Genomic DNA, 26,538 nt, shown 5'->3' with positions numbered 1-26,538 from the left:
GTTGTCTTTGTTATATTTTCATAGATATATGTAGTTTTGGGAGATTTCCACTGCTCTACTCATGCCGCCATCCTGGCTCCGCCAGGAATGTATTTTTTATATTTAAATCTTTTCCCATCCATTCTGCTCCCATTTATTAGTTACAGAATTTTAACTTTGCCACAGTACACATTTGTGTATTAGTCTTCTACCATCAACCCATCATTGTTCTAGTTTTATATACAGATCTATATATTTTTAAAGACCATGGTCAGTGTCAGTCCTATGGGAAAGTTTTCTCAGTCATTGCTTGGGAATCCTCTAGTATAGGGGTTAACTTGCTTTTCCTATAAGAGATCAGATAGTAAAGACTCAGGCTTTGTGGATTAAATGGTCTTTACTGAAATTATTCAACCCTGCTACAGTGTAGCGGGAAAGCAGCCACAGAAAATATGTAAACAAGTAACTGTGGCTGTGTTGCAATAAAACTTTATTTAAAAAAACAGGCAGCAGGCCAGTTTGCTGACCCCTACTCTAGCACATTCTTCAAGAGGGTCTGGGAGGCTTGGAAGAAGATGGGGGAGCAGGAAAGCCAGGCAGAAACCACCTCCCACACAGACACCCAGGGAGCAGCCAAAGCAAATACAAGTACCAAGTACCCAGAGACCACTCTCAATGTGTAGATTCTGTTTTTTTCTACTCCTGGGAAGTTTTTATAAGCGATTGGATTCAGGTTTTTTTCTGTCTGTTTGCTTTTTTTCTACACTTTAAAGTATTAGCTCCATATCATGTTTAGTTTTACTTATTTTTAGGGACTGATAAATTTTATTTTTAATCATATTTTCTTTGCCTATTTTTCACACCCAATACTTTCTTTTGGATCTGAAGGGTGACGATATGGCATCCCCAAATATGTCACTTTGCATAAAGATTATTTTGAGTTAAAGGCACTTGAAAAGCAGCAAATAGAAAGGAAAACAATTTACCTTCCTCCTTTTTCTTAAAAGCAGATGAAAGTACCAAGTGAAAGAAATCCTGAACCACAGAAAACTAACATTCTCATCATCAAGGATATGAAGCTGAGAACAAAAAAATTTTACCCAATCAGACCTTGTTAAAATAATTCTTATCTTCCTTTAGCCTCTTCACACAATTTACTTTTCTACAACAGCCTCTTTGTTCAACCTACTAGAAAAGCATGTAGGTTCCATCTTTGCTTTGTACCTTCATTCCTTATGAAAACTTGGATGCCACATAAAACTTAGATAGATTTAGATCCTCTTCTCCTGTTAACCCTCTTATGTCAGCTTAGTTCTCAGGGTCAGCTGAAAAACCCTGAGAGCAGAAGTAAAAATCTGCCTCCCCTTTAGACCCATATTCTTTCTTTCTTTATATCATTTTCATTTTCTTGGTTATTTTCCTCTCTCTCTTCAAACCCTCATTAAAATTTCCATTAGACTATTTTCACTTGGGCACTTTAAAATTTAGTCTTCATCCCTGAAATAATTTTGACTTTTTCTTCCATTTCTTTCCTGTGTTTCAATCAACTCCTTCTTTATTTATCCTGGTTTCTACCTACTTTGCATTTCTGACTTAAGAGTCGATTTTCATGTTCAAATGACTGAGTGCTCTTGATTTTGCCTGGAGTGTGAACTCCAAATTTTTCTTCAGTTTATCATTATTTTGTAGGGGAGGATTTTCTTTAGTTGGTGGTTGTGACTTATTCTCTGACTTTCTGCTATATTTCCCTTACTTTACTTTCTTTTGTCTGTTTTTATGATATCGAAGTGTTCCATCAAAGCCCTATTTTAAAAGGTGCCCGTTTCTATCCCTCTAGCAGAACCCAGGGATTTAGAATTTTTTTGTGTGTGGTCAGTGTGTTTGTTTTGGCATTGGGAAGGGAGCTGTGAGGCCTCTGCTGAAGTCCCAACCCCCTTTTTCTTCTTTTCTCCTTCATCTAATTGTTAAAAAGCACTTATTTTTGCTTTTTTCCCCCTCCAGAAGCTGTGCTTTCACGAGCCTGCCCCAAGGATGCTCACCCTTCAGATCATGTTCACCCCTTTAAATCGTGTCTCTCTTTAAATGTCCCCAGTCCTATATGTCACCTGGCTTCTAAATCACATGCACTTTAAAATCTCTCCTTATACACTACACTCCGATCTGCTTGGACATTTTTCCAGCATTTTAAAATTTAGGCTGGATTTAATGTCTCTAGCGGTGGTTCAAAATCACTCTTAGGCACCTTTGCTAGCCTGTCTTCTGTCGTCTCTGCAGTATTTCTTGGTCTGCTTTTGCTCACCGGAAGCTTTGTGGCAGGGTGTAGGCCAGGCAGAAGTGTAGGGAATTGAGTACTGGAACTTGCTGAGTCTTTTTCTATTTGCTCACAGTTAGTTTGCAGTGAAGATTGTCTGTCTTCAAGCATGTGTGTAGACTTTTCATAGTTGGGATGTTGTTTTGTACTGTTTACAATCTGGGAGGCTGATTACTACATAGTTCTCACTGTTTTCTGCTATCTGGAAATGTTATATGGATTTTTTTACTCCAGGTGATGTGCCAGAGGGTGGAGAAGGAAAGGGATGCAAATTTTTCAAGTAAAAAATAAATGGCCAGTTTAAGGAGAAAAGCAGGGCTGCAGCTGACGATTGCCTTGAATGTGTTAGTGTCTGTCCCTCCCTGCCTCTGACCTGCAGGCGAGGGGGGAGACATGATGAGACATCCAAGACCTGAGAGTATCAGCCAGGGGACTTAACCATGCATGACTGGTGCTGTGGTACTGAGAGGGCACCTCTCATATTTATTGATCAAATGGTTGTTAACAACAATAAAATTCTGTATAGGGGACTCAATACACAATCATTAATCAACCCCAGGCCTAACTCTCAACAGTCTCTGAGCTCCTGAAGCAAAACAAACAAGTTCTTACATGGCGAACAGTGCAAGGGCAGTCATATCACAGAAACTTTCAGTTTTGACCACACATCATGAATTATAAACAATCAAGTCAGATGTGATTATTCATTTGATTTTTATACTTGATTTATATGTGAACCCCACAGTTAGTTTGAGAGGAGAAATCCTTTTGCATATCTGGGTCAAACTCAGGCTGGAACTTACCTCACTGATTTTCAACACCTAATAATGCACTGCTTAAGGTTTTTTTGAGTGGGGAGGGAAAGATACTTTTTATTAAAACTGATAAAAAGCATCATATTCAGTGAGACTCTCCAAGCCCTCAAAATTATGAAATGAAAATAACCAATCAAAAGGCAAAATTTAACTAACTCTTGTGTACCCAGAGCAAGTTTACTTTATACAGATTTTAAAAAGCACCTAAATATTAAATATTGAGTTATTTTCTGGATACCATCCCTGGGTTAAAAAAGAAACAATAGAGTTAAGAAAAACTGAAAATGCCAGTCAATGGTTGAACTACTAACTCTACTGTCATTAAATACAATTTCCTTTCCATTTCACACAACTCTAAAAGTAAAAACAAAGCTAAGATCCATTTGCCTCTAGAAACCACCCTGCTATCTGTGACCTGAACTGCTAATGACATTTAGCAGAAAACTCAAAATCTGGGGATGTTTAATTCTATTGTGACCTAGGGTATTTCATTTCCTCACCATGCCACCCACCAATCCTGAACCAATCTGACTTCAAAGATAGAAAGTAGTGGTCAAATGTGATACTAATTACATTAATTATAAAAATGACTTTATCATTTACATAGTCCTTGGGACAGGAAGGGTAACTGTTAATCTCCTTCAAAGATGTTAAATCACAGAGAGCCAAAGATGGCATTAAAAGTCCTTGCCTAGATTTGTCAAGTATATGGCAATGACAAATGAAATACAAACAGAAAATTCCAAATTGTTGCCATACTTGAAAAAAAAACAAAAAACAAGTTAAGCATTTCCTTGGACCAGAAGCACAAAGTGGGGATGCAGAGCTGAAATAAAAACTGAACAAGTGGGACTACATCAAACTTAAAAGCTTCTGCACAGCAAAGGACACCATCAACAGAACAGAAAGGCATCCTATAGTATGAAGACTATATTTGTAAATGATTTATCAGATAAGGGGTCAATACCAAAAAACCAATAACCCAGTTAAAAAATGGGTGGAGGACCTGAACAGTCATTTTTCCAAAGAAGAAATACAAATAGGCAACAGGCACATGAAAACATGCCCCACATTGCTAATCATCAGGGAAATGCAAATCAAAACCATAATGGGATACCACCTCACAGCAGTCAGAATGGCCACCCCCCCAAATGACAAGAAATAAGAAGTGTTGGTGAAGATGTGGAGAAAAGGGAACCCTCCTACACTGTTGGTAGGAATGTAAATTGGTGCAGCCTCTGCCTGGCCCCACTGTCCACACTCTTTAGAGTACGGCAAAACAGCATATGAATATTCTGTCTTCATAGCCAATATGAAAGTGGGTAGAGGAAGAGAGAATCCAGACCTGAGAACTGTATTAAACTAAGGATCCTTGCTTACTCCCCCAGACAAGAGCAGCATGCAGAACAGAAAGGAATGAAAGAGGCAACATCCTTTTCATGCTCAAATTGGTGAGGAATTGTCAGGAATCTGTTTTGAGGAGAGATTCAAAACAGAGTAGTAATCACTACTTTTGAGGCTGGATTCCTGAAAGACAGTGAGTAGCACCCAACTTCTGAATATCCTGCCTACCGAGGACACAGGTGTTGGCAGGGAGCAAAGAAGGTTGACATACCTGGGGACTTCAGGGTGCCAATGCTACTGCCTTCCCAGTTTTCTGGAAAGCAGCACACATATTACCTTGAGAGCTGAGCAGAAATTCCAGCAAACATCTGCCCACACTGAAGCAGGTCTGCCTCCTGCAGCAATGCTTGGACATCTGGAAGGGCTCAAAGCACCCCTGCCTGTCCATTCTCACCTGATAACAGAACCCTCACACATGAAGTGCTCAAGGCCCTTTGAAGTCTCCAGGAAGACCACCTACATTCATGCCAAAAGATGAAATAGAGCAAAGTGCAGAATACTGCCAGAAACTGAGCTCCAGCAACTCCAATAAGATGTCCGATTTTACACTAAACTGTATTTCTGCGTGTGCATATCAAAGTATACATAAAAAATACTAGCAAGAATTACTCTAAAATACCAATGGCTATCCCAAGTGATTTTAATTTTCTTTACACTTTTCTATACTTCCCAACTTTTTCATCATAAAAGTGATTTTTTCATAACCCTTTTATAAAATGTTACTTTCAAAGATAATAATAGCTACAACTTGTGCAGAGATGAACATGGCACACAATGGACAGATAAGGCCATTCATGTAGTGCAATGTCTAAAACTAGACAGAAAAAGTGGCGCAGAGATAGAAACTTCACGTTCACTTCCCAACAGCGCCTTTGTTGCTACTCATCTGTGAACTTCCAAGGCCTCTGCCTAACGATTTCTTGGAGACCTGTTGGGTGAATGACAGAATTCCCAGCTCTCCTGTCCAGCCTTAGGTTCATTTACGTATCTATAAGGTGTTCACTGTGGCAGAGCCTCATGGATGGTCTGGGGCTGGGAGTGGAGAAAAGTGGCCATTCTCCCCTCCCGTCCATCCTTGGCATGTGACTGGCCTGGCGCTTGACAGTCACCAAGGACCTGCCCAGGGAGTCCCTGTGGGAAGGGGAGCCTGAGCAGCAGCGGGCACGACTGGACCACTGCCTGGCGAGCAAGCCCCAGTGGCCGCAGGAAATAAAGGCTTTTCTCCCGACCTGAGCTTTTCCCTTGACTTACTTCAGCTTCAGCGGATTCTTTGGTGACTCACCCCGGGCTGGGAACACCCTCCCCTTGCAGTTATAAGACCGTACAGATTATAAATTATAAATATATTTTAAAAGTTCTTAACTTTAAATCACAACTTCTATACTATCAAAGCTTTTCACCTGAGATGGCAAAATAAAAAAAAAAGGCCCAGTGATAAAAGCAAATTTTCATGTGTTAATTTGTTTTCTTCTCTCTTTTGATACAGACATCAACAGGTAGTGAAAAAGTAGTCAGGTGGAAGAATTATTTGTAAAATTATTTCTGAACAATTGAGAAGTTGAATATATGTTTTTTATATTATGGAAATGATGTATCAGCAGGTTTCTTAAAATCAAATTACACTCGAGTAATGTAACTACTTCAGAATTTCCTTCTCTAGAATAGCATACAGGTCCCTTATTAAAGATGCTTCATCTGCTTCCTTTCCCCACTGAACAGTGTATGATTTCAGGTCCATCTAGAGCTGAGGAAATGTCACTGCCCAATCCTATTTATCAGGTAGTAACAGATAAACTCTATACATTTGTTTGCTTCTTGTCTACGTATTTTTGGCTTCTTCTTTTCTACATATTTTCACCACACAACATATACATAAAACTGATGAAGTTCAACTATTTGTCAAGATCCATAATGCTTGATAATATAATTCATGCTGCTCCCATGTCTGAGGTTGTGGTTCTCTAAAGGATGACATTAATAAAAGAGATTACTGTTACTACCAGATGTATAAGATGCACAGGACCAGGACTGTGAGAGAGGACCATCTGGCATTTTCTTTGATGTAACTGTCATGAGATGGAATAAATAATAGACTCAGAAACAGAAGACCTAAGTTTAAAACACAGGTCTACATTTTGGTAGTTACATGAACTTGCTTACATTATATACTTTCTATACTTTTAAAATGGGGGTGTGAGGATTTTAAAAAAAAGGATAACGTCTGTGAAAACATTTAAAATTATTGTAGAATACAACAATTTACCTGGAGAAAAAAAAAAGAGGCTTCAGTTTTGGAGCTCTATGCCCTTGGAAATCTCATGCACACGATTTGGGTGGCCTGGAGCAGCTGGAGTTAATTAAGGTATAGGAACGAACAAAAATGGTTTCCTCGGCTCAGGTGCAAGCCTGTGCAACACTCCTTATCTCTCAGATGAGTTATAAGTTTGCAAGGAAGGCTCCTCTCGGGAATTCTCAGTGGGAGTCAAGCCATAAGTCAGGAGGGAGAGAGTTTAGCCAGATGGTTCAATTTGGCTAATGGAACCGTTTGCTATTTTACCCCCTACTTACCCCGTGTTCAGAGGGAATGAGACCCAACTGAAATGGAAGTTGAAGCAAGTGCAGATTGGGAAAGCAATGCTTGGCCACAGGCCTTTTGGCCTCTGGCCTGATTCAGTGTGCCCCAAGAAATGCCAAAGGCAGATCTTGTACCTGTTTTACCATTCTGACCAAGTTGTGCCTGACCAGGAGAACCATCCAGTCACTAAAGGAAGAAATGGAACCCTCTCGACAATCCACTGCTAAACTGGCAGCCCTACTTCTTATGACTGCCACTAAGAATGTGCATATGAGTACTCTGCCCTAGTCATCCAACTCTTAGAAATGGTACAGAACAGTTTCTCCCTGTTTGTAGTCTGCAGATCATCAAGCCCATAAAATGTCCCGAGAGAAGTCTTTCTGACACATGGTAGTTAAGAATGGGGGTTCTAGAGCCAGGCTTTGTACTGTATGCTCCTCCACTTCCTAGTTGTGTGAGATGGGCAAGTTAATCTCTGTGGCTCAGTTTCTGTATCTGTGAAATGGGAATAATAATATACCTTTCTCATGGTGTTTTCATGAAATGAAATGAGCTAGTAAGTGCAAATCACCTAGAACCTTATCTGGAATTCCTTACCTGGAATATAGAAGCACTTAGTTCATTTCATTTTCATGAAAAGAGGCTATGGAATTGGCTTGTTGCCATCTCGACTCAGAGTTCTGAAGCAGTGAGTGGAACCCAATTGGCAGCAGTAATGGTGGCAGCAGGCTGCAAACTGCCTCACTCCAGGTGACCCATTGGCACCTCCAAATCCCCTCTGCCTTGGTTCTGGCACCAAAGCTTGGGCATCATTTCTGTTCCCCTTACTGTGGTCTCCAGTGCTCAGAGGGAGCCCAGTCCTGGCCACTCCGCTCATCGTGAATCTTGCCAGCTCTTTCCAAAGGCTGAATTCTTCCTTGAGTCTTTCTCATTAGTACAATGCCCCAGGCTGTAATTCCAGTGCAGATAACCATCTGGGCTCGACTTCTGACATACCTCAAACCTGGACTTTATCTGTTGAGATTACGCTGTCCCAGCAGAGAAAGGGCACTCTTGCCCTTGGGCGTACACTGCTGATGCCTCTGCTTTCCCCTAGCTCAGTCCTTTGGACTTCTCTAGAAAGTCAAATGGCCATGCTAATTTGCATTTTATTTGTGCATCCAACCATCCAGTATTTATTAAATTCTTCCTACATCCAAGTACTGTTCTACATTCTATTGAAGTGATATTAAACAAAAACATTCTCCTGTTCTCACTAAACACACATTTTAGTAGAGGACAAATGACAAACAACTAAATTAACAAGATTATTTTAAATGGTGTAAAGTGCTATTAAGAAAATAAAACAAGGTGAGGTTATAAAATAATGACGATGGGAAGAGGGGATCTCAATGAGGGGTGGGGTCAGGCTAGGCTTTCTGAGGGAGAAGACACCTGAACCAACACCTGGAAGACAGGAAGGACGCAGCCTTGTGAAGATCTGGTAGCACAGAGCTGATGGCCAGAACCAGCCTGCTGTGATAGAAGTGGGAAATAATGCCAGTGTGCCTGGAGCAGAGGGACTGAAGTGGAGAGAAAGAGGAGATGAAGCCAGAGAGGGAGGAGGGCCAGGTGTTGCCAGGCCTTGTAGGCCAGGATAAGATGTTTGATTTCATTCTCATTACAATAGAAAGTCAAGGAAGAACTTTAAGTAGGGAGTGACACAGTAAGTCCATTCTTCTTGGGACTGCAACAACTTGCATGTGCTTAGCAAAGTATCAGTGATTCCCCACCGAATCCCAAGTTTTGTTGGCTCATAATCACACTAGGGGATATTAAGGTTCTGAAAGAGAGTAGAAATTAAAATGACAACAAAACCAGCAAAAGATATCCCTATTGGCCTCAGAGAAATGTTACAAGTGTAATTTAAGAAGTTAGAATGTCATATATGTTAATATTTCTAATTAATAAGATAAACCTTTCCTTTTGGAATTTGGCAGGGATAACAGCTCAAGCAGGAATGCCAACTGAATTTCAGGAAACCTAAAAAAACATTTTACAAAAAAAGAAGCATTGCTCACAGTAGCTGAGTTGGCCTGGAAAGTAAGAGAAATGGAACTGTAAAATGGTATCTTTAACAAGTGTCATTCTACTCTTTAAAGCTCTTGCCAACACAGCACTTAAAATAAATGTGCATTAAAGTGATTTTTCCAACTGAAAGAGTAAATTCTGAATACGGGCAAAATTAGCTGCCCCAATCCTTGCCACTGTAATAAGCGATGGAGTAGGTGGTACAAGGATGAAAAAACAGCGCATCTCTTTCTAATCCTGACAGGCATCCTCCCCTTTTTCACTGATCCTTTACCTTGTAATGAAGACTTGCATAGGGAAGTTGATTCCTGGTATGTTCCTGATAAAAATGCATCTTCCCAGGAGTAGCAGCAGGGACTAAATCTCTTTAGCAGATATTGTTCATGAACTTGTGCCAAATTTCTCCGTACCTCTGAAATTGGGAAAATGTATGTGCTTCTGGCAATAATATTCAGAAAATGGACTGAAACCGGATGAAGTACAACCACTAACAGAGACATTCAGTAACATCCTGATGGCTCTCAGAGCCCCTGTGATTAAACGGTGCTATGAGAGAATACTAATAATGCAGGGCAGACTGGGCTTTCCTGCTTGTGCGTTTACATGGGTCCCAGCTGAGGTCCTTGAAGGGAGCAAGACCCCTACCTCATGGAGAAGAAATAGAGATTGCTCCTCCTCTCAAATTCCCTGCACTAGGTTTGGATTACTCTTTCACCTTCAATCTCTTTAAGATGTGAGTTGAAGCTACTTTGTATAAAATTATTCCCAATTTATATCACACATGGATGATTGTTCTAACTTCCCCAATATGCTGTGAAATCTTCACAGTCAGGGTCATCTTTCTTGCTCCCCACTCACCTGGGCATATAAAAATTTCAACACTACATAAAGGAGTGAAATAAAAAATAATAGTCTTCCAGCCTCACTCTCCAAAGAACCACTATTAAGTTTCCTGTATCTTCCTCCATAAATGTTTGTGGGCATATACAAACCTTTGTGTTATTCAATGTTCAATTCAATATGCAAAACTTGGAAGAAATATGGGTTGATATACAGAATTTTAAATAATTTCTAGTGCAGGGCAGTATACAAACAAATAAAATAATTATAGGTTACTACAAAATAAGGGGTGTGTGTGGACATTCCAAGGTACTTATAACCTTTTCCAACTACCCCTCGAACCCTCTTCTGCCTCCCAGGGCCTCAGCTCATCCTGCATTTGGGTAGCAGGTGGGGCACGTGGGCACGAGCCTGAGCAGCCCTGCTTCCATCTCCGACGCAGTGGGTATTCCCCGGCCAACTCACTCCATCTCACTGGATCTCAGTCTCCCCTCTTGCAAAATGGTAAGGTGTCTTCTAAAGTAGGTCTCTTTGAGATCTCAGGATTGAATGGATAACTGAGTAATGATAAATACAATCAGGTACATCAAGACCAAAGTCTCAAATTGGTATTAGGAAGAAAATCATAATCAAATTAACAGATTACCAGGAGAACTAGGATGCAAATTAGATTGGAGCAGTTATTAAGAACATTTTTCTAATTACAGCATAATTGATATATAACATTATATTACTTGTAGGTATACAACACAATGATTTGGTATCAGTATACATGGCAAAATGATCACTACAATAAGTCTAATCGACATCTGTCACCTTACACAGTTACAAAAAACTTTTTCTTGTGATAACTTCTAAGATCTACTCTCTTAGCAACTTTCAAATATGCAATACAGTATTATCAAGTATAGTTACTGTGCTGCATAATAAATCCCCATGACTTATTTATTTTTAACTAGATCTTTGTACATTTTAACTGCTTCTCCCATTTTTTCCCACTCCCTACCCCCCCATTGGTGGCACCCACCAATCTGTTCTCTGTACTTGGGAGCTTATGGATTCCACATATTTAAATGAGATCATATGGTATTTGGGTTTTTTTTCTGACTTATTTCACTGAGCATAATGCCTTCAAGATACATCCATATTGCAACTGGCAAGATTTCATTTTTTTAATGGCCAAATAATATTCTATTTATACATACCATAACTTCTTTATCCATTCCTCCATCAATGAACATTTAGGTTATTTCCATATCTCGGCTATTTTGTAAATAATGCTGCAACAAATATAGGGGTGCATATATCTTTTCAAGTTAGTGTTTTCATTTTCTTCAGATAAATACCCAGAAGTGGAATTGCTGGATCATATGGTAGTTTTACTTCTTATGTTAAGGAACCTCCATACTATTGTCAATAGGGGCTGTACCCATTTACATTCCCACCAACAGCACACAGGGCTTCCATTTCTCCATGACCTCACCCACACTTCCTATTTCTTGTCTTTTTGATGATAGCATTCTGACTGGTGTGAGGTGATAGCTCATTGTGGTTTTCATTAGCAGCTTCCTGATGATTAGTAATGTTGAGCAGCTTTTCACATACCAGCTGCATGTCTTCTTTGGAAAAATGTCTCTTAAGATCTTCCGCTTATTTAACTATCTATTTATTTATTTTGGTATCACTGATCTACAATTACATGAAGAACATTGTTTCCTAGGCTCCCCCCTTCACGAAGTCCCCCCCACAAACCCCATTACAGTCACTGTCCATCAGCATAGTAAGATGCTGTGGAATCACTACTTTTCTTCTCTGTGTTGCACAGCCCTCGCCATGAACCCCCCCACATTATACCTGCTATTAATAATGCCCCCTTTCTTCTCCCCCTACCCTTATCCTTCCCTTCCCACCCATCCTCCCCAGTCCCTTTCCCTTTGGTAACTGTTAGTCCATTCTTGGGTTCTGTGATTCTGCTGCTGTTTTGTTCCTTCAGTTTTTCTTTGTTCTTATACTCCACAGATGAGTGAAATCATTTCATACTTGTCTTTCTCCGCCTGACTTATTTCACTGAGCATAATACCCTCTAGCTCCATCCATGTTGTTGCAAATGGTAGGATTTGTTTTCTTCTTATGGCTGAATAATATTTCATTGTGTATATGTACCACATCTTTATCCATTCATCTACTGATGGACACTAAGGCTGCTTCCATTTTTGTCTATTGTAAGCAGTGCTGCAAAAAACATAGGGGTGCATCTGTCTTTTTCAAACTGGGCTGCTGTATTCTTAGGGCAAATTCCTAGAAGTGGAATTCTTGGGTCACATGTTATTTCTATTTTGAGCTTTCTGAGGAATCTCCATATATTGCTTTCCACAATGGTTGAACTAATTTACATTCCCCCCAACAGTGTAGGAGGGTTCCCCTTTCTCTACAACCTCACCAACATTTGTTGTTGTTTGTCTTTCGGATGGTGACAATCCTTACTGGTGTGAGGTGATATCTCATTATGGTTTTAATTTGCATTTCTCTGCTAACTAGCGATGTGGAGCATCTTTTCATGTGTCTGTTGGCCATATGAATTTCTTCTTTGGAGAACTATCTGTTCAGCTCCTCTGCCCATTTCTTAATTGGATTGTTTGCTTTTTGTTTGTTGAGGTGTGTGAGCTCTTTATATATTTTGGATGTCAACCCTTTATCCACTCTGTCATTTATGAATATAATCTCCTGTACTGTAGGATGCCTTTTGTTCTATTGATTGGTGGTATCCTTTGCTGTACAGAAGCTTTTCAGCTTGATATAGTCCCATTTGTTAATGTTTACTTTTGTTTTCCTTGCCCAGGGAGATATGTTCATGAAGAAGTCACTCATATTTATATCCAAGAGATTTTTGCCTATGTTTTTTTCTAAGAGTTTTATGGTTTTATGACTTACATTCAGGTCTTTGAACCATTTCAAATTTACTTTTTTGTATGGGGTTTAAGACAACGGTCCAGTTTCATTCTCTTACATGTAGCTGTCCAGTTTTGCCAACACCAACTGCTGAAGAGGCAGTCATTTCCCCACTGTATATCCATGGCTCCTTTATTGTATATTAATTGACCATATATGTTTGGGTTAATGTCTGGAGTCTCTATTCTGTTCCACTGGTCTGTAGGTCTGTTCTTGTGCCAGTACCAAACTGTCTTGACGACTGTGGCCTTGTAGTAGAGCTTGAAGTTGAAGAGTGAGATCCCCCACCCCCCCTTTATTCTTCCTTCTCAAGATTGCTTTGGCTATTCGTGGTCTTTGGTGGTTCCATATGAATTTTTGAACTATTTGTTCCAGTTTGTTGAAGAATGCTGTTGATAATTTGATAGGGATTGCATCCAATCGGTATATTGCCTTGGGCAGGATGGCCATTTTGACTTTATTAATTCTTTCTAGCTAAGAGCATGGGATGACTTTCCAATTGTTAGTGTCTTCTTTAATTTCTCTTTAAGAGTGTTCTGTTGTTTTAAGGGTATAGGTCTTTCACTTCCTTGGTTAGGTTTATTCCTAGGTATTTTATTATTTTTGATGCAATTGTGAATGGAATTGTTTTCCTGATTTTTCTTTCTATTAGTTCATTGTTAGTGTACAGGAAAGCCACATATTTCAGTGTATTAATTTTGCATCCTGCAACTTAGCTGAATTCCGATATTAGTTTTAGTAATTTTGGAATGGAATCTTTAGGGTTTTTTATGTACAATATCATGTCATCTGCAAATACTGACAGTTTAACTTCTTCTTTACCAATCTGGATTCCTTGTATTTCTTTGTTTTATCTAATTGCCATGGTAGGACCCTCAGTACTATGTTGAGTAACAGTGGGGAGAGTGGACATCCCTGTCTTGTTCCCGATCTCAGAGGAAAAGCTTTCAGCTTCTCACTATTCAGTATGATGTTGGCTGTGGGTTTAACATATACAGCCTTTATTATGTTGAGGTACTTGCCCTCTATACCCATTTTGTTGAGAGGTTTTATCATGAATGGATGTTGAATTTTGTCGAATGCTTTTTCAGCATCCTTGGAGATGATCATGTGGTTTTTGTCTTTCTTTTTGTTGATGTGGTGGATGATGTTGATGGATTTTTGAATGTTGTACCGTCCTTGCATCCCTGAGATGAATCCCACTTGATCGTGGTGTATGATCCTTTTGGTGTATTTTTTTAATTCGGTTTGCTAATATTTTGTTGAGTATTTTTGCATCTACGTTCATCAGGGATATTGGTCCGTAATTTTCTTTTTTAGTGGAGTCTTTGCCTGGCTTTGGCATTAGGGTGATGTTGGCTTCATAGAATTAGTTTGGGAGTATTCCCTCCTCTTCTATTTTTTGGAAAACTTTAAGGAGAATGGGTATTATGTCTTCTCTGTATGTCTGATAAAATTCCGAGGTAAATCCATCTGGCCTGGGGGTTTTGTTCTTGGGTAGGTTTTTAATTACTGCTTCAATTTCGTTGCTGGTAATTGGTCTTTTAGATTTTCTGTTTCTTTCTGGGTCAGTCTTGGAAGGTTGTATTTTTCTAGGAAGTTGGCCATTTCTTCTTGGTTTTTCTGCTTGTTAGGCATATAGGTTTTCATAGTATTCTCTAATAATTCTTTGTATTTCTCTGGGTCCGTTGTGATTTTTCTTTTCTCGTTTCTGATTCTGTTGATGTGTGTTGATTCTCTTTTTTTCTCTTAATAAGTCTGGCTAGAGGCTAATCTATTTTGTTTATTTTCTCAAAGAACCAGCCCTTGGTTTCATTGATATTTTCTATTGTTTTATTCTTCTCAATTTTGTTTATTTCTTCTCTGATCTTTATTATGTCCCTCCTTCTGCTGACTTTAGGCCTCATTTGTTCTTCTTTTTCCAATTTCGATAATTTTGACTTTAGACTATTCATTTGAGATTGTTCTTCCTTCTTTAAATATGCCTGGATTGCTATACACTTTCCTCTTAAGACTGCTTTCGCTGCATCCCACAGAAGTTGGGGCTTTGTGTTGTTGTCATTTGTTTCCATATATTGCTTGATCTCTATTGTGATTTGGTCGTTGATCCATTGACTATTTAGGAGCATGTTGTTAAGCCTCCATGTGTTTGTGAGCCTTTTTGTTTTCTTTGTACAATTTATTTCTAGTTTTATACCTTTCTGGTCTGAAAAGTTGGTTGGTAGAATTTCAATCTTTTTGAACTTACTGAGGTTCTTTTTGTGGCCTAGTATGTGGTCTAATCTGGAGAATGTTCCATGTGTACTTGAGAAGAATGTATATCCTGTTGCTTTTGGATGTAGAGTTCTGTAGATGTCTATTAGGTCCATCTGTTCTAGTGTGTTGTTCAGTGCCTCTGTGTCCTTATTTATTTTCTGTCTGGTGGATCTGTCTTTGGAGTGAGTGGTGTGTTGAAGTCTCCTAAAATGAATGCATTGCAGTTCTGCTTATTTTTTATTCAGATTGTTTTTTTGCTACTGAGTTATATGAGTCCTTTATATACTTTAGATATATCTTATCAGATACATGTTTTGCAAACATTTCTCCCATTAGGTTACCTTTTCATGTTATTGATGGTTTCCTTTGCTATGCATGAGTTTTTAGTTTGATGTGGCCCTATTTACTTTTGATTTTGTTGCTTTTGCTTTTGGTGTCAGGTTAAAAAAAAAACTCATTGCCAAGATCTATATCAAGGATCTTACCACCTATGTTTTCTTCTAAGGATTTTATGGTTTCAGGTCTTATGTCTAATTCATAAATTCATTTTGCATTAATTTTTGTGTGATAGTAATATAGGGGTCCAGTTTCATTCTTTTGCCTGTGGCTTTCCAGTTTTCCCAAAGTCATTTATTGAAGAGACTGTTCTTTCCCCATTGTATATTCTTGGCTCCTTTGCTTAAACTAATTGACCATGTATGCATGGGTTTATTTTCAGGTTCCCTACACTGTTCCATTGATCTATGTGTCTGCTGTTATATCAATACCATACTGTTTTGGTTACTATAGCTTTATAATATAGTTTGAAACGAGGAAGCATGATATATCCTGCTTTGTTATTCTTTCTCAAGATTGCTACAGCTATTCGGAGTCTTTTGTGGTTCCATCTGAATTTTAGGATAGTTTGTTCTACTTCTGTGAAAAATGCCACTGGAATTTTGATAGAGGTTGTACTGAATCTCTAGATTGCTTTGGGTAGTATGGACATTTTAACAATATTAATTCTTCCAATCCATGAGTATGGAATACCTTTCCACTTATTTATATCTTCAGTTTCTTTCATTAATGTCTTATACTTTTCAGTGTATAGGTCTTTCACCTCCTTGGTTAATTTTATTCCTAGGTATTTTATTCTTTTTGACGCACTGTAAATGGGATTGCTTTCTTAATTTTTCTTTCTGCTACCTGGCTATAAGTGTACAGAAATGCAACAGGTATATTTATTTTTGTATCTTGCAAGTTTACTGAATTATTAGTTCTAAAAGTTTTTTGATGAAATCTTTAGGGTTTTCTATACATAATATCATGTCATCTGCAAATAGTGACAGTTTTACTTCCTTTCCAATCTGGATTACTCTTTTTTTCCCCTAATTACTCTAGCTAGGACTTCTAACACATGTTGAATAAAAATAGTAAGAGTGGGTGTCCTTGTCTTGTTCCTGATCTTAAAGGAAAAGCTTTTCATCATTGACTATAATGTTAGCTGTGGAATTGTCATACATGGCCTCTATGAGATATGCTCCCTCTATACCCACTTAGTTGAGAATTTTTATCATGAATGGATGTTGAATTTTGTCAAATGCTTTTTCTGTGTCTACTGAGATGATGACTTTTATCCTAAATTTTGTTAATGTAGTGTGTCACATTGATTGATTCACAGATATTAAACTATCGTTGCACCCCTGAAATAAATCCCACTTGAAAATGGTGCATGATCCTTTTATTGTTGGGTTCAGTTTGCTAATATTTTGTTGAAGATTTTTGCATCTACATTCATCAAGGATATTGGCCTCTATTTTTCTTTTCTAGTGGCATCCTTGTCTGGTTTTGGTATCAGGGCAATGCTCACCTTGTAAGATATGTTTGGGAGTGTTTCCTTGGAACCGTTTTTTTAAAAAATAATTTTGTGACCTGTAATTCACAGGAAAGTCCACATGTCTTATTTTACCAGAGATTTACCAAGCAATATACATTGATCCTGAAGTTATCTTAGGACCCACCAGCAACCCTTCAGAAGTAGAAACAACCCATATTTACTCATTTCTAAGCAAGGCATATGACCCTCTCAGCAGCCATAGAGGGCTTTTCAGTATTTTTCCATTGTCAAGAGTCACAGGTATATTCAATTACATTCAGTAGCTAGAGGGCACACATTAAACAACTGGTTAACATCTTGGATCTCATTTGTCACATCAATGACAATCAAGTGGCAGGGAGGTTTTCCTGATCAGACCACATCTGCTGCTCTGTCTGACCATGTCCTTCACTAGGAGCACAAACAAGTACACAGAGGAGTGGGAAAGTGATGAGTAAGGAACTAGAGACGGGACTGTGTGGAGAACAGATGAGGTACCACCACTGTTAAAACATCTTTTTGGTAATTTGTAAGCGAACAGTAGCAATGCCAGTAATAATGGTTGAAAATCCTTATTCTAGGGCAAAGCTGGGCAAAGAAGTGTCTTCACCAGATGTACTTGCAATTTCTCTCAGGGCCAGGAAGATGGAGGTTAAGAGAACAAACCTTGGAGTTAGACAGATATGAGTTCTGCCTCTATTAAACACTTGCCTAATAAATTATGAGCCTCTATTTTCTCATTTGTTGAAAAAGAGACAAGGCAATACATGCACTGTGCTCATTATTATCATTATCTGAAGCAGTGAGTTTGGTGGGCTATCTCCTGTGAAATGCAGGATCCTTAAAAAACAATTGCAAATGAATGGAGAAATCACACCCTGGTACAGGAGCTCTTCCTCACCTGAAAGGAATCCATAGAGCGGAGGGATGGGGGCAGAGTGGCATTGTTCCCTGTTAATATCAGCAGCAGCTCCAAGCAGGTTGTAGAAGGCAGGGTCAGAGAGTGGGTGCTGACATCACTTTCCCATGAGATGGAAAGCCTGGAAAACAATATGTGTAATTTCATAATTATATCTGGTCATAATTATTTCAAAAATATGTAGAAGAAGAAAAACTTTGAGGTATAGGAGGAAAAAGCAATGTACAAAAAATAGAAATAAAAAGTCACATTAGAAGAGGGATTAAAGATGGCGGCGTGAGAGGAGAGACAGAGGCTTCCTCCTAAAATTGGACACAATTAGAAAATTTAATTGGCGCGACTAATCCTGAGAGAGCAACAGGAAAGAGGACAGCGTCAGACTGCACACACCTGGAGAAAAGAGCAGACCTCAGAGAACTAATGTACCAGAGCTGTGGCTCCGCGGGACCCAAGCCCCTCTCCCACCCCACCTCACTGGCGGGAGGAAGAGAAACGGAGCAGGGAGGGAGTGGAAGGCTTGGGACTGCTGAATACCTAGCTCTGGAGGTCTGTGCTGGGAGCACAAACCTATATTTCATGGTGCTTTCATGAGACTCACATGATTACCGGGTTAGAAAGTTAATACAGGCAGAGTTCCTGGGGAGACTGGGATTCCGGCTGCTTGTGGAAAGCAGGGATCCATATCTGGCTGCTCTGGGACAAAAACTTAAACCTGTGTAACTGGCTCACTGGCTCAGGCAGTGGAGACAGGCACAGCAGCCGGGAGGTGGGGAACAGCTCTTTCCTACCCCAAGTACCACTCCCCTGCGACCCCCGATATTGCTTCAGGGGCTGAGCAGCTCCAGAATACAGCTCGTGGACACTAGAGGGCGCCACATACAAACATGAAACGCCAAAGGAATCTTGCCCAGCGTAAAATTGTTAATACAACTCCTGAGAAAGATTTAAATGATATGGACCTCGTGACTCTTCCTGAAAGGGAGTTCAAAATAAAAATCATCAACATCCTACTGGAGGTATGGAAAGACATCCAAGAACTCAGGAATTAACTCAGGTCAGAGATCCAATTGTTAAAGAACACGATGGAGGGTATTAAAAGCAAGTTGGATACGGTGGAGGAGACAATAAATGAAATAGAAAATAGAGAAGAGGAATACAAGAAGATGAGGCACAGAGAGAAAAAGGATCTCCAAAAATTAAAGAACATTGAGAGAACTGTGTGACCAATCAAAGTGGAACAATATTCGCATTATAGGGATACCAGAAGAAGAAGAGAGAGAGAAAGGGATAGAAAGTGTCTTTGAGGAGGTAGTCGCTGAAAACTTCCCCAATCTGGGGAAGGAGATAGTCTCTCAGGCCATGGAGATCCACAGATCCCCCTACACAAGGGACCCAAGGAAGACAACACCAAGACACATAGTAATTAAAATGGGAAAGATCAAGGATAAGGACAGACTGTTAAATGCAGCCAGAGGCAGACATAAGATCACATACAAAGGAAAGCCCATCAGGCTAACATCAGACTTCTCAGCAGAAACCTTACAGGCCAGAAGGGAGTGGCATGATGTACTTAATGCCATGAAGCAGAAGGGCCTGGAACCAAGATTACTTTATCTGGCAAGATTATCATTTAAATTTGAAAGAGGGATTAAACAATTTCCAGATAAGCAAAAGCTGAGAGAGTTTACCTCCCACAAACCACCTCCGCAGTCTATTTTGGAGGGACTGCTATAGATGGAAGTGTTCCTAGGGTTGGATAGCTGTCACCAGAGGTAGTAAAACCACAGTAGGGAGGGTGGAGCAGCTGATTGTGAGGCAAATGCAAAATTAAATTGACTATCCCCAAAATCAATCAAGGGATAGAGAAAAACTATAGAATTTGATACCTAATATATAAAGAATGAAGGAGGAAGAAAAAGGAGGAGAAATAGAAAAGAACCTTTAGATTGTGTTTGTAACAGCATACTAAGTGAGTTAATTAGAGTCTTAGATAGTAAGGAAAGTAAACTGGAACCTTTGGTAACCACGAATCTAAAGCCTGAAATGGCAGTAAATACATACCTATCAATAATCACCCTAAATGTAAATGGACTGAATGCACCAATCAAAAGACATAGAGTCACTGAATGGATAAAAAAACAAGACCCATCTATATGCTGCTTACAAGACACTCACCTCAAACCCAAAGACATGCACAGACTAAAAGTCAAGGGATGGAAAAAGATACTTCATGCATACAACAGGGAGAAAAAAGCAGGTGTTGCAGTATTAGTATCAGACAAAATAGATTTCAAAACAAAGAAAGTAAAAGAGATAAATAAGGACATTACATAATGATAAAGGGCTCAGTCCAAAAAGAGGATATAACCATTCTAAATATATATGCACCCAACACAGAAGCACCAGCATATGTGAAACAAATACTAACTGAACTAAAGGAGGAAATAGACTGCAATGCATTCATTTTAGGAGACTTCAACACACCACTCACTCCAAAGACAGATCCACCAGACAGAAAATAAGGACACAGAGGCACTGAACAACACACTAGAACAGATGGACCTAATAGACATCTACAGAACTCTACACCCAAAAGCAACAGGATACACATTCTTCTCAAGTACACATGGAACATTCTCTAGAATAGACCACATACTGGGCCACAAAAAGAACCTCAGTAAATTCAAAAACACTGAAATTCTACCAACCAACTTTTCAGACCAGAAAGGTATAAAACTAGAAATAAATTGTACAAAGAAAACAAAAAGGCTCACAAACACATGGAGGCTTAACAACACGCTCCTAAATAGTCAATGGATCAACGACCAAATTAAAATGGAGATGCAGCAATATATGGAAATAAATGACAAAAACAACACAAAGCCCCAACTTCTGTGGAACGCAGAGAAAGCAGTCTTAAGAGGAAAGTATATCGCAATCCAGGCATATTTAAAGAAGGAAGAACAATCTCAAATGAATAGTCTAAAGTCAAAATTATCGAAATTGGAAAAAGAAGAACAAATGAGGCCTAAAGTCAGCAGAAGGAGGGACATAATAAAGATCAGAGAAGAAATAAATAAAATTGAGAAGAATAAAACAATAGAAAATATCAATGAAACCAAGGGCTGGTTCTTTGAGAAAATAAACAAAATAGATTAGCCTCTAGCTAGACTTATTAAGAGAAAAAGAGAATCAACATATATCAACAGAATCAGAAACGAGAAAAGAAAAATCACGACAGACCCACAGAAATACAAAGAATTATTAGAGAATACTATGAAAACCTATATGCCTAACAAGCAGAAAAACCAAGAAGAAATGGCCAACTTCCTAGAAAAATACAACCTTCCAAGACTGACCCAGAAAGAAACAGAAAATCTAAAAGACCAATTACCAGCAATGAAATTGAAGCAGTAATCAAAAAACTACCCAGAACAAAACCCCCAGGCCAGATGGATTTACCTCGGAATTTTATCAGACATACAGAGAAGACGTAATACACATTCTCCTTACAGTTTTCCAAAAAATAGAAGAGGAGGGAATACTCCCAAACTAATTCTATGAAGCCAACATCACCCTAATACCACAACCAGGCAAAGACCCCACCAAAAAAGAAAATCACAGACCAATATCTCTGATGAAAGTAGATGCAAAAATACTCAAGAAAATATTAGCCAACTGAATTCAAAAATAAATCAAACGGGTCATACACCATGACCAAGTGAGATTCATCCCAGGGATGCAAGGATGGTACAACATTCGAAAATCTATCAACATCATCCACCACATCAACAAAAAGAAAGACAAAAATCACATGATCATCTCCATAGATACTGAAAAAGCATTCAACAAAATTCACCATCCATTCATGATAAAAACTCTCAGCAAAATGGGAATAGAGGGCAAGTACCTCAACATAATAAAGGCCATATACGATAAACCCACAGCCAACATCATACTGAATAGTGAGAAGCTGAAAGCTTTTCCTCTGAGATCGGGAACAAGACAGGGATGCCCACTCTCCCCACTGTTATTTAACATAGTACTGGAGGTCCTAGCCATGGCAATTAGACAAAACAAAGAAATACAAGGAATCCAAATGGGTAAAGAAGAAGGTAAGCGGTCATTATTTGTAGATGACATGATATTGTACATAAAAAACCCTAAAGACTCCACTCCAAAACTACTAGAACTGATATCAGAATACAGTAGAGTTGCAGGATACAAAATCAACACACAGAAATCTGTGGCTTTCCTATACACTAACAATGAGCCAATAGAAAGAGAAATCAGAAAAACAATTCCATTCACAATTGCATCAAAAAGAATAAAATACCTAGGAATAAACCTAACCAAAGAAGTGAAAGACCTATACCCTTAAAACAACAGGACACTCTTAAAGAGAAATTTAAGAGGACACTAACAAATAGAAACTCATCCCATGCTCTTGGCTAGGAAGAATTAATATTGTCAAAATGGCCATCCTGACCAAAGCAATATACAGATTTGATGCAATCCCTATCAAATTACCAACAACATTCTGCAACGAACTGGAACAAATAGTTCAAAAATTCATATGGAAACACCAAAGACCCCAAATAGCCAAAGCAATCCTGAGAAAGAAGAATAAAGTGGTGGGGATCTCACTCCCCAACTTCAAGCTCTACTACAAAGCCATAGTAATCAAGACAATTTGGTACTGGCACAAGAACAGAGCCACAGACCAGTGAAACAGATTAGAGACTCCAGACATTAACCCAAACATATATGGTCAATTAATATTTGATAAAGGAGCCATGGACATACAGTAGGGAAATGACAGTCTTTTCAACAGATGGTGCTGGCAAAACTGGACAGCTACATGTAAGAGAATGAAACTGGATCACTGTCTAACCCCATACACAAAAGTAAATTCAAAATGGATCTAAGACCTGAATGTAAGTCATGAAACCATAAAAGTCTTAGAAAAAACATAGGCAAAGACCTCTTAGACATAAACATGAGTGACCTCTTCTTGAACATATCTCCCCAGGCAAGGAAAACAAAAGCAAAAATGAACAAGTGGGACTATATCAAGCTGAAAAGCTTCTGTACAGCAAAGGACACCATCAATAGAACAAAAAGGCATCCTACAGTATGGGAGAATATATTCATAAATGAGAGTTCCAATAAAAGGTTGACATCCAAAATATATAAAGAGCTCATGCATGTCAACAAACAAAAAGCAAATAATCCAATTAAAAAATGGGCAGAGGAGCTGAACAGACAGTTCTCCAAAGAAGAAACTCAGATGGCCAACAGACACATGAAAAGATGTTCCACATCGCTTGTCATCAGAGAAATGCAAATTAAAACCACAATGCGATATCACCTCACACCAGTAACGATGGCTACCATCCAAAAGACAAACAACAACAAATGTTGGCAAGGTTGCGGAGAAAGGGGAACCCTCCTACACTGCTGGTGGAAATGTAAATTAGTTCAACCATTGTGAAAAGCAATATGGAGGTTCCTCAAAATGCTCAAAATAGACTTACCATTTGATCCAGGAATTATACTTCTAGGAATTTACCCTAAAGATGCAGCACTCCAGTTTGAAAAAGACAGATGCACCCCTATGTTTATCGCAGCAGTATTTACAATAGCCAAGAAATGGAAGCAACCTAAGTGTTCATCAGTAGATGAATGGATAAAGAAGATGTGGTACATATACACAATGGAATATTATTCAGCCATAAGAAGAAAACAAATCCTACCATTTGCAACAACATGGATGGAGGTAGAGGGTATTATGCTCAGTGAAATAAGCAAAGCGGATTAAGACAAATACCAAATGATTTCACTCATCTGTGGAGTATAAGAACAAAAGAAAAACTGAAGGAACAAAACAGCAGCAGAATCACAGAACCCAAGAATGGACTAATAGTCACCAAAGGGAAAGAGACTGGGGAGAATGGGAGGGTAGGGAGGGATAAGGGCGGGGAAGAAGAAAGGGGGTATAATGATTAGCATGTATAATGTGGGGGGTGGGGGAAAGGGGAGGGCTTTGCAACACAGAGAAGACAAGTAGTGATTCTACAACATCTTACCATGCTGATGGACAGTGACTGTAATGGGGTTTGTGGGGGGGACTTGGGGTAGGTTAGAGCCTAGTAAACATAATGTTCTTCATGTAATTGTAGATTAATGATAACAAAATTTTAAAGAAAGTCACATTAAAAATTCACAGAATAAACTTCTAAGACATTTATATATTTTCATACTATTTTTTTATATTAAACAGATGGCTCTGGCCATTTTTTTCAGGTCAACATTTTATACTCAAAGTTTAAGAGTCATACGAAATGCAGTCCTATTTGTGAGAGACCTATTTGGGGCTGGGGGTGGATAATAGCTAACATACCTAATGCTTTCTATGTTTTATGCCCTGTTCTATATGTCACATCTTGTTCAATCCTCAAATACCTATGAAATGGAGCTAGTGTTATCCCTATTCTACAGATGTGGAAATTGTTTCTGTGTAAGACTTAATGTTTTCATTTAGAAACAAAAAAAAAAGAGAGCAGGATGGAAATATGGACAAACACTATGGCATACGTAAAATTCAGTTTATTTTAAAACAATCATCAAATTCGTTACGTGGAATTTAAGGCATGTGTTGATTAAGCCAGAGGTGATATTTGAGACTATTTACCCTTAGTTCAAATATCAATACAAATTTCTGTTAACAATATAAGCATTTTCAGAAACATATGTTCATAGTATTCCAGAATTTAGATTATTTATGGTATTTCCTACAAAGACATCCCAGACTATTAGACCTAAATCAGTAAATTTCCACTATAAAATTAACAAGAAAGATACTGCAAAGGGAACATAAACTTAACATCATTTGAAACCTATTTCTGTTTTTATATTTTAAGTAGTGGGAGAGGAAAAGCTTCCCTAGGAGGCCAGGGCTGTCAGCCAGGTGACCTTAGCCAAAGACCAAAATGTAAGCAGAGGACATACCATCCTTCTTTTTAAGGCTTTGCCTTGACAGAATTCCCCAGAGAAGCAACTATAGCCTATCTATTTTTAAAAAGGCAATGAGAAGGAGGGGGAGAAGTCACTTCCCATCACTTCTAACAAAAATGGTGAAATTACAGCTGAATCAAACACCAATCAGTATCAAGAAAAGAACTTGAGAAAATAGAAAGGTGATACAGTCTTCTAGGAAACATAGAGGTTGTTTCATGTAATTGGGGAAAATAACAAATAGAGATGATACAACAACTCTACCAAAATTAAAATGTTTTAAATGAGTCCAATATTCTGTTTAAAGAAAAAAATCATATGGTATAAGAAAGTTCAAGATGAAAACATTTAACTTAAATTTCACATATCTCATATTTTAGTAGCTAGTTTAGTAGCTAGAACTGTTCAGTTCTAGAAGGACCTAAGAAAGCTAACAACCTATTCAGGATATTGAAATATAATACTGTTTATACCTGTAGATTTTTAAAATTCAATTTCAAACTTGTAACAATGTAAGTCTACTAATTTAAGCCCTCAAAATACCAAAATGAACATATGGCCACAACTTAGTGCTAGAATAATTATAAACATAAAACTACTTGATACATAAGTTGGACAAGGAATCAAAAATTTAAAAATTATGAACTGTCAGGAACACACAATTCTGAAACAACTAAATGTACTGGTATACCTGTTACGATAAACCATATTAACTCAAGAAATCCTGCCATTTGCAACAAGATGGATGGATCTAGAGGGTATTATGCTCAGGCGAAGAAAGACAAATACCATATGATTTCACTTATTTGTGGAATATAAAAACAAAGCAAAACAGTGAATAAAACAGCAGTAGACTCACAGATACTGAGAAGTGACTAGTGGTTACCATGGAGAGGGGTTGAGGTGGATGGGTGGATAGGGTCAGTGGAATAAAGGGGCACAAAATTTCTCAATGATAATATAAACTCATCATGGGGACAGCAGTCCGGCATGGAGAATAAAGGCAATGATTCCGTAACATCTTTCTGTGTCGACAGATAGTAACTTCCCTAGTGGTTGTGAGGATTTAATAATATGGTTAACTGTTAAACTACTTTGTTGTGTATATGAAACCAATATAAGACTGTATATTAATGACACTTCAATAAAAAAAACATACTAACTCAGCCAACTACTGCTTATAAATTTCAAAATAAGGTTAATGAATGGCATTTCTTTGAAATTAAAGTTTTTCTTTGAGAATTACAGAAAAAAAATGAACTTTTTAAATCATGAGTACCTAAACTGTTCTTCAATTCTCTTTCAATTACAGGATTCTAGAGCAAAGATATTTAGGTGCATAATCCACAATTTTGAAAGCTATGGCTTTCAAACTTTGCCCATAAGAGTTAATGTTTTCATTTAGAAAGAAAGAAATAGAGAGTAGGATGGAAATATGGACACTGTGGCATACTTAAAATTCAATTTATTTTAAAACAATCATCAAATTCATTACGTGGAATTTAGGGCATGTGTTGATTAAGCCAGAGGTGATATTTGAGACTATTT

The 26,538-nt window shown here is 38.4% G+C and overlaps 1 protein-coding gene across 14 annotated transcripts in view; it reads right to left on the bottom strand.

Moving 5' to 3' along the window:
- The window catches only part of LOC108390166 (E3 ubiquitin-protein ligase E3D), a 247,507-nt gene that overhangs the window by 66,153 nt on the left and 154,816 nt on the right, over nt 1–26,538 (bottom strand). For 11 of the 14 annotated variants that reach the window (XR_012124130.1, XR_012124126.1, XR_012124129.1 and 8 more), the window contains one exon: nt 17,956–18,094. The exons of 1 other annotated variant lie outside the window; for it this stretch is intronic. Coding sequence is in view for 9 of the 13 variants with exons in the window: in XM_073219338.1 (XP_073075439.1) it covers nt 17,956–18,094 (139 nt within the window). In the remaining 4 variants the exon portion in view is untranslated. Of the gene's footprint in view, nt 1–15; nt 10,552–11,220; nt 11,275–17,955; nt 18,095–26,538 lie in introns of those variants that run through there. 2 more of the 14 variants (XM_073219346.1, XM_073219343.1) reach the window with 2 other exon arrangements.

Source organism: Manis javanica, chromosome 13 (genome assembly GCF_040802235.1).
Source record: "Manis javanica isolate MJ-LG chromosome 13, MJ_LKY, whole genome shotgun sequence".
In the NCBI taxonomy this organism is placed as follows: domain Eukaryota; kingdom Metazoa; phylum Chordata; class Mammalia; order Pholidota; family Manidae; genus Manis; species Manis javanica.
The sequence above is the reverse complement of the archived record's forward strand: the minus strand, read 5'-3'. Positions and strand labels throughout refer to the sequence as shown.